The sequence below is a fragment of the Pagrus pagrus genome (assembly GCF_965226575.1).
Source record: "Pagrus pagrus genome assembly, chromosome: 9".
Classification (NCBI taxonomy): Eukaryota; Metazoa; Chordata; class Actinopteri; order Spariformes; family Sparidae; genus Pagrus; species Pagrus pagrus.
The window spans coordinates 10,295,422-10,308,234 of NC_140193.1; the positions used below are offsets into that span (position 1 = coordinate 10,295,422).

The 12,813-nt window shown below is 40.8% G+C and overlaps 1 protein-coding gene across 1 annotated transcript in view; it reads right to left on the minus strand.

The window, feature by feature from the left end:
• thsd7ba (thrombospondin, type I, domain containing 7Ba) overlaps window positions 1-12,813 on the minus strand; it is a 175,226-nt gene that overhangs the window by 41,438 nt on the left and 120,975 nt on the right. Inside the window, exons 14-15 of the mRNA XM_084361504.1 lie at window positions 12,266-12,457; window positions 590-856 (exon numbers count right to left, since the gene is read on the minus strand). Coding sequence (XP_084217630.1) covers window positions 590-856; window positions 12,266-12,457 — 459 coding nt within the window. The remainder of the gene's footprint in view (window positions 1-589; window positions 857-12,265; window positions 12,458-12,813) is intronic.

Sequence of the window (12,813 nt, forward strand, 5' to 3'; positions counted from 1 at the left end):
CCAGAGAATCTAACATAGAGAGGGCATAAAAGAGTGCTGGCAGCTTCTGAGAAGTGCTGGTGCGTAAGAAGAAGTCATGGGACACCAAAGAGCAAAATGTAGAAGTGCTTCTACACCGGCCCACTTCAAGCACTGCCAATCAATGCTTGCCAGAGGGGATTGAAAATGTGGACGTCATCTCACTACATACTGCAGGCAACCATGCTACATCCATGAAGAGCAGTAACAGAAAACAGCAACACGCATGGATACAGTCAGCACGGCTGCAAAAACCGTTCATTTTGTCTTTTAAATGAACATATTTCTTTTAGATGATGTAGGACGGATATGTCACTTGTACATTGTTGTCAATGCATTCTGCCTCTTCTGGTCTTCACATGGACTGTTCGCCTGCATGCCACCAAAGCTAAATCAAATTCGATTGGTCAATACTACTCCGACTACAAATAGAAACCAGAACGCTTCCATTACCAAAAGCTTGTCCCTTTTTATGCATTCATTTACATATATTTGTTTATACAGATCAGAAACCAACTAACATGAACAAGGGCCGACATTAATTAGTTGAATATATTTCTCTGAGTCCTACCTGAGTCTGTACAGAGTGTGGGGTCGACCAAGTGTCCCTGCTGGTCGATGCAGGCCACCGCTCTGTAGCGCAGACCTTGGCCACACTCCTTTACCTCCCGGTGGCTCATCCAGCCCTTCAGGGACCCCAGAGCTGAAGGATCAGGGAGGATGCAAGTCGACCAGTTCCCATAGGGCTGGGACAAAAACTCATCACAGGGACACGTCTCTGTCTCCTCCAGTGGGTGCGACTTCTCATTCAGGCAATGGTCCTTCTTTTTACTGCGACCTGAGTAGAAGATGGACAATCAAGGAAAAGTTAGTGTGCACTGGGTGGGTGATGAACACTGCAGGGTTTTTTCCATCACTGGAACAGAGTATGAGCTGCTGAATACATGATTAGATGTGTTGTTTGCTTTAAACATCAGTTGATAGAGAGACATTCAATCAGTTCATGGCAAATAAGGAACTCTGATGAACATAGACATGAAACTATAAAGTACAATGACTTCTTTTGATCACTTATTTATGATCATTTATAATGCATTCGTAATCTTACAATGTCAGCAGGTCAGTAAAATGGATCACTGGTAATAACTATTATAAACTGAGCTTAAATTGTTGGACGGAAGTGAGGCTAGGAATGTTTTATCTGTGTGAGGTTTTAGGTCCTGGAGACCATCCTGCATGCCAGGTCACGGCTAAACGTGGATGGACCATCTCCAGAGTGGGGCCACAGTGCGCCCAATCTGCCTCAAAACAGGGCTGTGCTGACATCTCTGCTCTGTAGGCAACCCTTGATGACCCTCCCCCCTCAAACAAGTGTCAATTGCAATACTGAACTCATATCTATGCAGGAAACCAGTGGGAAGAACAGTTTGAAAGTCTCTGTGTGATAAGCTCCCAGTAATTGTGTGGCTTCTAACTGAATCTCTGTGGTTTGAAGTTTAGTTTCTCTCCTGCGTTCATGTTTGAACTTTTAGACATCTGCTTTATTTTACTGTTCTGTTGTTTTGGCTTTTAGCTGTGATTGTCTGCCTTGTACTGATGTATTTCAACTCTAATCACCCCCACCTTCCTTGTGTATTTGGTCTGTGTGCTCCCTGTTCTCTGTGCCAGGTCGTCTTGTCCCTAGTGTCAAGTGTTCCAGCATTCTTTCTTGTGCAGTGCTCCCGGTTTTGATCTTTGATCGTGCTCTTTCGACTCAGCCTTTTTGCCTGAACTGACTGCCTGCCTGTGTATGGACTCCTTATCTGTATTAAAGGACGTTTACTGTGCGGATTTGAGTCGTGCTTGTGAGTCCTCCACCTTGTCTGAAGCTCTTTACAAGTAACCCACCATATCCTGATTTTGCTGCTTCATAACAAAACGTTTTTAAGTAACTGCACAATGCAGGATTTATATTGTTAAAAAGTTATGAGAACTTGTTCATCACATAATAGACAGAGTTTTGTCAGCTGCTAATCTTTGAGAATACTGCAGGAAGGAAGAGTATTTGCACCCACTCCATTGACAATTACTCTGCCAAAGTCCACGCCAAGAGAGTTACTCTCTCCCACAGAAAACACTGCTCCTGCACTCCCTAACACGCCTGGTTCGGAGTCGAACCTTTACTTCCATAACTTATGTGCGTCACTATGTAACAGGCGCTATATGAATATACATTTCTATATTTTTATTATAAAATATATAAACTCCAGTCAGTCAGCAGACACACAGTTGCTACTGCTGTAGCTGCATTATTTTAGATCACACTACCTTGCTCGGCATTACCCACCCTACTGCCTCTGATTGGCTACATCCTGCCAGTTAAGAAATGCACACGTGCAACTCTCATCGATGATTGAAAAGAGGCGAGATGTCTCACTCTGTAGCTAACACGGAGCGTTCAAGACAGTGTGAAAAGGGATGCTGCAGCAATGCACCAGCAGCTGTGTTCTCCTCATGTGGCGCCTTACCAGCAGTGCCTACACGTACCACAATGCACTGCACGCAAAAATGCATCCTTTCCCATAACATCCTCCCCATGCATTTTTTGGGGATGCAAATTCAGCTGTTGGAAATGGAGCTAGTTAACAAGCAAGACAACACGTTTTGTTTATGAGGAAGCACACATCCGGGCTGCCCAGAGGCAGAGACTAGAAATCCAAGCAGCAGCAGCCTATGGTTCTTCCTGACTACCAACTACATCACTGGTGACGGAAACAGATTTTGCTGCAGCAGAACTCAGCTTCCTTGGTCGATATGGCACAAACAGAGGCATTTATAGTTTCAATTGACTACATTTACCATCAACCACTGACTGTAGAAAATAGCCATCGACGCTGACAAGACATCTACTTAAAATGTGGCGATTTTCACTTTTTGTTTCTTTAAAAAGGGCATTTGAACTTTGATGTATTTACCACTTTTCACATCAGGTTTCATGACAGACGGTCAAATGAATGGCTTTCTCTAAATGTCTGGTTACACAACGCAAAATGTGAGATAATATACGGGTTGGACACTTTACTCAGTAGTTCTTCTTCTTCCCTTTATTTCGACTTGATTTCCTTCAGGGGGATCTAACATAACAAATGAAAAGCCTATCAGAGCTTTAAAGTGCTCCATGACTGGTGGCAAGGAAGCTCTTTTCTCTGTGATGCATGTTCAGAAGGAACTCCAGATGACCCCTTGGAATGATTAGTGCTATCTGAAAGTATATTAAACTTTAATTCTTCTCTTACATTAAAGCAGCTTGGGAACAGTGCACGCTTAATGTCTGTGTTACACATTACAAGTGTACGCTCTAAAGATCTGAGTAATTGTTTTTTCCACACAATATAAAAGCAAATCATTCCGTGTAAGTAGAATTCACAACATAAACGAGATCATCTTTTTATTCAACAAAACAACAATTTCTAACTCTTGCATGTCATTTGCATGCAAATGCATCTTATCTAGGCATCTCACGTACAGTACAGCCATTGTGTGTTACCATGAAGAACAAGGAGAGTCAAACTGCTGTAGCTGTTCTCCCACGAAGAATGAAATACAGAAAGGCTTGTCTGCTTAAAAATCTCCTGCCTTTTTTTTCTTCTCCTGGTGCATATTTATTCCCTCGCTTCCTACTCCATCCAAGGTTTCTCACCAGCATGCAGCGGTTACTGTTTATTATTAATGAGCTGCACAGCTGTCCATGCACTGTTCTATCATTAGTCAGTGATGTTCAGCTCAGGAGGTATTTTGTGATTAAGCGCTGTTAATTCTCTCTTTGGAGAACCCACTTTCCCTCAGTCTGCCATGTATCGTTTAATATCATTTAATGATCTCAGATATTTCCTGTCATGCTTCTGTTAACCCCTTGTAGCTGTAGAGTTGCGGGTTGCCAGGTGATACCCTGATCCTTCTTTTAAATGTAAAACTTGGTGTCAAAATATTTCAGTGCAATGCAACAACACTAGAAACATGTCATCATTTTTCCTTTCCAGCTTCAATTCTTTTGTCTAATGAGGGTGAAAATGAATTTTTTATTCCAAGCTGAAGACCTCCATTAAAACCTCCATTATGACTATTAGCGCTAACCTCTCAATGCACTTCACTTCAGGCTTCAAATAATTAATCCTGTCCATTATATCCGATGAGTATTAATAGATGAGAATGAGCAGGAAAGCATCACAGCAGCGGAGAGGCATGTGTTCCTCTCAGACACTGTCACTTTCAATATCTGGACAAGTAACAGATACAGCCTGTCGAGCTGTCCAACCACTCAAAACTCTTCCTCATGATTGATTGTCTGCTTCGCATCATTGAAGAGCATCATATAGGAGAGCTGTGATGTTCTGTCCTCAGCAACTATAAATATCCCGCTTTTATTGACATATTACCGTTGCCATAGTACATTGTTCGCATGGCTCAAAGAAATAATAGTTACCACTGTCAATGCCTCTTGAAGTAGATGTCAAGGCTATAATCAAATGATGCATTTGATGAGAGCACCGGCCTCCTCGGAGGGATTGCATTCAGTTCGTCGCATTTAACACAGAGAGACATACAAAGCTCATGCAACTGGATGAAAAGCTTCTGACAAATCCTCATATGTTCACTAATTTACTTCAAGGGTTTAAGATCCACAAGCAAGTGGAGGACAAGAGGAGGCCAAACTCAAGTGCCATCCTTAGGTCAGACGCACAGCTGCGCAGGGATGCAGCCTCACAGAGCTGCTAGCACAGTTGTAGACCCATTAGTCTTATTCATGTATTACATATATCAGCAGTGGATCCACGAACTGGTGGATATTAATTAGAAATTTAGATAATAATTGGCAAACTAATTAACAGCATTATATTTCTAGAATAATTCTGCCCATAATGTGAGACGTTCTAACTTTTTCTGAAACATTTTAAATTTTTCTTAGTGCCTGCCTTCAGTGCCTGAGAAGAAAAACGGAAAAAGGAAGGGAAAGTCTCTTGATCATGTCGCTGTTGTTTCCATGATGTCACTAAATCATAGCAGGCTTTCTTGTTTCTTTACCTCCGACAATTAGCCAGTAACATCTGCAACTTTTTATCAGACATATTCTTGACTAAAAGTAGCTATATTAATGAGAGTGGTGTGAAAAATGCTGCTTTATCATAACAACAGTTTGTATATTCCTGAACTTTTTTTTTTTTTTAATGACGAATACAGACTACTGACACCTGGTGGCGTGGAGAGTTACTTCATCTTATGCAGGCGCAGAAGGTAAGCTAGCTGGCTTTAGACATCATCATCAGATGACCTTAATGGGTCCAAGTAGCAACCAAACATGTCTCCTGGTGAGTAATGTTGTGTTTACTGACATGTGACATGCTGCAGAGTAGTCGTGTATCTACTGTAAGTAAGTAAGTAATATGCATGTAAAGTTTGCCAATTTGGCTTACGATAGCCACTTTAAGCTAGTGGTCACACCAGATCAAGTAAGGCTGTTACAGCAAAACCCTTCAGCGTAATGAACTGAGGAACAAAACTTTTCCTTTGTAAGAGAAGGGGTTTCATTTTTTTCCCCTTTCTAAAGCTACGTAGTCTTAATTTAAAAGGAAACAAATAAGAATGAAACTGCTGTATTTATAGGGGACACCTGGTATTATATTGCTTTATGTTCCTACATTTAAGTGGTTATTTCCTTATTGTTTGGTTAAAATGAACCCTGCTGGTCCCAACAGAATAGAGCCCGAAAACATATTGTTTTTTAAACAACAAGCATGTGTGGCTTTAACAAATAACAGTCCCCAAAGAGGAAGGAAATTAGTATGTTATCGTCATAATTGACAATAACAAATAAGACACTTGTACAACTGTACAATAAAATCAAGTCAAACACAAGCCTTGTGAAAGTTGCGCTGCAGGTTTCCTAATCCTGCTACACTTGTGCGCCCCTATCCGTTTCATGGATCCAGGGAGTCCTCGGTGTCCTGTGTACCCAATGAGCAGCCCATCTGTTTCTGAAGTGGGTCTGATTGCAAACATTCCTCACAGCATGTGAACTCACTGCCACCGCACTGCAATTCACCAACAATCTGTTCAATCTACGACACTGCTGGTGTTTGATTGAAGAGCGCCAGTGTAACATCACTTCACTTTGACAACTACATTAAAGGCAAAAGCGCCACATAGGCTAACAGGCATCACAAACAATCTTATTTAAGTGTGCAATATCCAACTTGTTTCAACATCATGCATTTGAATAAAATATTAGATCACTAGAAGACTTTTTCCTCTGCTCATTCCCCGTTAACAGTCATGACACTCTGCAGCCTTCTTTCAGAAGTGACCTGAGAAGCATCTGCAAATGCTGACTGTGTGATGGCCACAGATGAAATAGCTCGACAAAGATGTCAACAGATAGACATAACTGAATAGTGACATGTAAACAGGAACCTCCTTCATGTGATTTGATAAGTGCATCACACCTTGGTCTGTCATTGATCTGATTAAAATGTTTTAAACTGATAAAAATCACAATACCTGTTCAAGAAACACTGTTCATGCCAAATGATTGAATCGATTCTTGTAAAATAACAGTTTATATCAAGTTCCATGTCCGTCAGGATGTAAAAATTTAGTTTAATTATAAGAAAGATTGTTTAATCAAAGAAAACCTTCTTTTTCATTCTTTTAAAGGTGTTAATTTATAAAACACAGCCAAGGTAGCTCTGAAAATACAGGTGGCAGCATATCACCAGAGTTACTGAGAGCTGCTGCCCCTTGCTAACTGTCCTCCGCGCAAGCTACCATGACTCAGTTTATCATGGAGCAGGTGGCTCTATAGTTTGCCTGAACCAGGACATCAGATCACAAGGGGAGTCACAAAGGGCAGCCGGGCTCAGCTCAACTGTGTTTAGTAGCCTAAGAGTGAACACAGTTGGACGCGGAACTGGGAATGAACAGCCCCCAACACCAACTGAGGTCCGTTTAATGACCTGGGATACAGTACGAAGGTGATTTCCAGCATTTACCGGGACTATGATGCAGTTTTCTGAGTTTATTTTGTTCATTTATAACACTAAGAGCTAAAAGTGCTTGTGAAACCTCACTGACTTGCCACTGGCATATATCTACCAGCTGAATCTACAGGGCCAATCATCATCGGACCATCACCTCTTGACGTAGTGGTATTATGAGACAGGATGGGCCGGGGCTAGCTGGTTAGCAGGATAACTTCAGAGGACATCTCTGCAACACATTGACATCTTTGACATAACGCCAATTCTGTTGTCTCTTTACATTCTGCTAAAATGTTTTTTTTTTTATCTTTTAAACAAAAAAATCTGGCCATATCTTACACATGGTTGCTTTAAGGGTCATTGTAACTGATTATAATAACATCTTAGGAGAGTGACGTACAGGGGGAACAGCTATTCCAACATCTAAAAGGTAGGTGACAAAGCATTCAATCATTGTAATGAGTGCTAATATTGTTCACAAAGCATAACTGAGAATATTGTCATCATTTATATTGGTACATACATTTTTTTATTTTCTACATACTATGTATGTAGCTCACAACACAAATCCTAGAACAGTTGGCATAGAATTAATGTCATAAAACAACAAGTCTCTCTAGCCTCTTTGGTAGTATAATGCCTGACAGTAAAATCCATGTACTGTGAGAACGGTGTATAATAAATCCCAGAAAAATCCTCTCCCTGCACCAGCTTAGTGCTATATGTTCAGTTTTCCACCACCTTTCTTGGAAATTTAAGTGGATTTTTCAGAAGTGGATTTAAATTTCTCCATCAATATTTATATGGTGCATTCAATAAAAAAATGAAAAAAATGTGAATTAATAAAATTTAAACAGTAAAGTAAAATGCAGCATACTACCAGACACTTAGAGAGCAGAAACAAAGTTGAAGAAAGGATTCACAGAGCACATGGCGTAGAGAGGGCACAAGAGCAAAAAAAAAAAAAAAAAACAGGACCATAGAATCAAATAAAATCAATTTACTTCCAAACAGCAAATTGACCATTAGAACTACAGTATTTCTGTAAAAGGCCAGGCTAAGTGATACACACAAGGTACTTAAAAGCTTAGTCTGACAAAGAAGAGAGTCGGAACAATTCTGAATGGCTGAGTAACAAAGCTGGATAGTGTAGCTAAACCATTTATCTGCAGTTAAGCTCTTACAGCTACACGCACAAACTCTGCTCTCTGATCTGTGGCAGAAATAATTCACAGAACTTAACGTCTGAATACACATACAACAGTCAACATGCTGCTGTAGAAAGAAATTAGCTACAACTCAACACTTGCCAATAAAGCAATGGGAAAAAAAACAAACATTTATTTCATCCTGACAGGAGACAGATTCAGATTACAGCTAATCTGCATAAATGTGTGTCATTAAAACCTCAATAAATCATTACCCCATTAATGTTAGGGCATCGGTATAATTAATATAAACAAACAAGAAAAACTGGCATTCAGAGTAAAAATAGTTAAAGTTTTCAGACGTCTTGACAAGGAACAACATCATAATTGCAACAGCCTTGAAAATGAGATCTTAATTTGTGTTTTGCTGTTATGGTGGAAGGACACTTTCAGTCGTCTTTCAAGCTGTCATTTGTTTATTGTAACTTTATTAACATATCAGAATCAGTTAAATGTATATGCTGTTTAAAAATGTTAATGCAAGCACTTAAAGATGCAAATCATATGCCAAGGATCATATTAGTCTATAAAGATGGTAATTGCCACTGTGGTTGTGAAGCCTGGACATGAAACATACACTGTAGGGAGTCGCAGGTATTGATTTAACGGGTTTATCCCTGCATGCATTGAACAACATGCAGGAGGAGCAACGTGCACTTCTGACCACTCCATCACAGGGCTAATAGCGATTCCTTCTTTAAACTGCCTATACTGTGCAAGGTCATGAGGGGATTAATGTATCTATTACATGAATGACTGGAAAGTAGTTTCCAGGCCGTGGTCACTCTCTAACATTTGGGGCACTATTAAACTATCGATCGGGCAGCGTCTAAAGTGCATGGCCCAAGTGCATTTAGGGCATGTCCAACTCCCTTTATGTGTGTTATGAACCTCCCTATGGAGGCGCATATTACAATCTGAACTTTAAATAGCAGGAAGGATACTGCAAGTTTCGACTCCCAAAACAACATGATCGTTGCAGTGTATGGCCCATTGTCATATGCACGCAGTTTGGTTAGGTTTAGGCAACAAAACTACTTGGTTAGGTTTAGGAAAACAGTGTGTTTTGGGTTAAATCGACTGAGTTACTTCTGGAACTTCAGTTTCAAACATACCTACATTACATAAGCAACTTATGTTACGTTATGTATGTGATGTAACATCACTATGTTGGTAAGAACTTTGACTTCTTGTGTCACACTGGGCACGAACAGTTATCTCCTGAATGAAAGCCCTATGCTTGTTTGTCGCTCTTTGTACTTCTTCTCCTCACTTCCTCCTTTGCAGCCGTAATAATTACTACAGGCGCTAGAGGTCGCCACCTCACAAAAACTGTAAATATGGGTCCTAATAAGCTGTTTTCATAGGCGACTGTTGTAGTTTTTCTGATGAGGACAGGCTGACATCTGCTATTTACACAACATGGGCACTGCATATGAAAATGACAGCTGTGTTGGTCAAAAACTATTGGTGACACATTTGCAATGGGCATTAAATAGAGCCCGAAGTGTGTGCATGTCTGTGAACGAAAATGGAAACATGTAAAGAAAAAAAAGATTGCTGGCTGGCAGTAGGGCTTACCCCTGTCAAGTTGGCATCAGCTGCTAACTCACGACAAGCCCCAAGAGTGGCCAGCCCAAATGGTATTCATCACAGACATCCTTGTTCCAGTTTAATTGTTGTTTGGCTGGTCCAACCAGCAAACAAATCTGGAGGTATTCGCATCAACAGTTCTCAGCAAAAGACACGTGGTCAAACAGGTGTGGGCTGCCTCTCTCAGTCCAAAAGCCCAAAGTTAACTTTACAATACTGCTACGCATGAGCACGAAATACACCTGGGTGTCGGAGTTAATTGATGAGCCATGTCCAGTCAGCCAGCCTCTTTTAATCTTTCAAAAAAAGAAGGAAAGTAATGTGAGCCTACTACACAGTATCCAAGTACCTATTCGGCAAGAGGCGTACAGATGTGTACTCTGGACAGGTGTTGACAGTCTATATATGAGATACACTCAGACAGACAAACATACTCACACCTATTGGCAATTTCAACTAATCAGTTCACCTAATCTGCCTGTCTTCTTTATGCTGTGTGAGGGAATCAGAGCACCAGGAGGAAACCCCGTGGGATAAACATGCAAATTCCTCACAGAAAGGCAGCAGCCTCCCTGTGGACCTCAAAACCAGAACAGTCTCACTTTAAAGTGACAGTGCTAAATACCACACATCCCACTGCTCTCCTTATACGGATAGACTGCCACATATATACAGTATCCAGTTCAAGTGAGTCATAAACACAAAACACACACAGATAACACCCAAAACTCTACCCAAAATCAATCACACGGGTCTCTGAGTGAGCCATTTAGCGTCAGAGGTGTAACATCAAACCTGTGAATACAAAATCCAATGATTTGCATTAGTGTGTGTGTTTGTGTGAAGGAGAGGGGGGCAGGTAGGGATGTCAGAAGCTGTCAGAAAAGTTAACATTCACATATTGCTGAGGCGTGGCTGCTCTCCTTTCAAGCCCTCAATTTGTTTCGCTTGTAAACAAACAATTGTTACGGGTAATAAGTGGCATGATACGAGGGAGGTTATTAAATTATGACATCCCAAAAATTATATACACAAACCTCAGGAACACCTGTCATAATATGCTCTATGCAAACTGAAGGATTTATATTCCTTGTGTTTACTTTGTCTGGCAGGAATACCTTGCCAATTTCCATCCTTATCTTCATTCATTAGTAATCAGGCTGTTGTGTTTATACTGTAACCGCCAATAACATATGCCGACTTTGGTTGATGGGAATTTTTTTCTCCACTTCTCGGTATTCCAACAGCCTTTTAGACCTTCAGAAATGACTTGAAGTTTGGACGCGCAAACTACACGGTTATATGACTCCAGGAGGCTTTTCAAGGTAGTTGTATTATCTAAGCAGAGGCCTTGGTAAGCTGCCAACTTCCTCAACCACATCCTCGAGCTTAACACCCACAGTGGGTTTGCTTTTCATCAATTTACCTGACAGAGAAATTTAAAGAAGTGTTAAAGTTAGCATAAAATAGTTGAAAAATGGATCTATTATGACCATTACGACCCTCTGAGCATGAGCACACGCTCTTTTCAAATAAAACCCGCCACTGAGCAACGGCTGATTTCATGTGTTGGATTCTAAGAGCATTATAGAAGGAGACAGGGTATGTTTACTACAGCCCCTCCGGCATCGGATCAAATATTCATGAAGACAAATAGTATCCAGCATGGTCTGCAACCACGGCATGTAATTCAGATTTCGCCATCTGCACTGAAATAAGGGATTACAAGCTGTGAGAGACCTAATTTAAGACCTGACATAACACTACAGGGACAGTAGGAAGTTACAGTAACAGAAGGAGGAAGGAAGTCGGACTGGATGCTGCTATATATGTCACAGCGCAGGGACTTTTTCAGCACATAAAGAATACTCTGCAATGACGACAACCCTGAAAATGAAGCCCAGTTGCCAGAATAAAATGTACATTTCTGCCAACCACAGATATGTAAAACTTAACTTTCTTTTCATTGCAACTTTACATTTGTCTAGGTTTAATTTTCAATGCTGTGCTTATGCTCTGGTTAGGTTTAGGCACAAAAACCTTTTGGTTAGGCTTAGGAAAACATCATGTTTTGGTTGCAACAAACAGGGATGGAGATGTCCCTCATTAAAAACAACTGGTTTTGTCACCATAAACACAGCTATGTATTGCCTGAGGCACATAGGCACAGCGATTTCATACATAAAGCATACAATTTAAATGAACAGAAACGTAAGGTTATAGAATAAAGAAACCAACATTTTAACAGATTTGTGGTTTGCAAAATCATACAATGCCAACATTTATTCTGGCGTCTAGGGTGGTTTATGAGAATTGAGATTTTCCAGTCATTATGAAATGTTTGATCCAGGAATCCAATCATTCTTCAGCTGGACATGAAAGTGTGAGAGTTTTTTGTGCCTCACATTCAGTGAATAAAAGTCAAGCCTTTACCTGAGAGGGAGCGTTTGCGGCTGCGGGAGCTACCACATCCAGCACACTCAGAGAACTTGGACCACGTAGTTAGAGTGCAGTCGTCCTTGCAGGCCACCCGGCACTCTCTGATCTGAGGGGGCACGGGGCCAGCCCACCGCAGGCATTCTGTCACATTGGCCGACTCACCGCTCTCCTCAACACAACTGACTCCTGTGAACACAGAGGGAGGCAAGACTGTCACTCCAATTACACAAGACAATGCACAAAGAACAGATCGCATCTCACCAAGTTAAGTCGTTCTGTTCAGTTATGTTCAGCCGTTGCTATTGTTTGAATTCCCTACAGATATTTTCATGGTCGTCTGTCCTAGAATAACCCTAATTTAAGCAATAGCTTACCCTCATATTCACAGTTTGATTGAACACGATCAGAGAGGGAAAGATCTATTATTCATTTTTTTTTTATGTTTGGTTTAATGGGCTACAGGAAAGCCATTAAATAACTCATGGCTATAAAGAACATCCCTGTGTAGCTTTCATGTTCACATCTTATGAAGTGCTAATTCA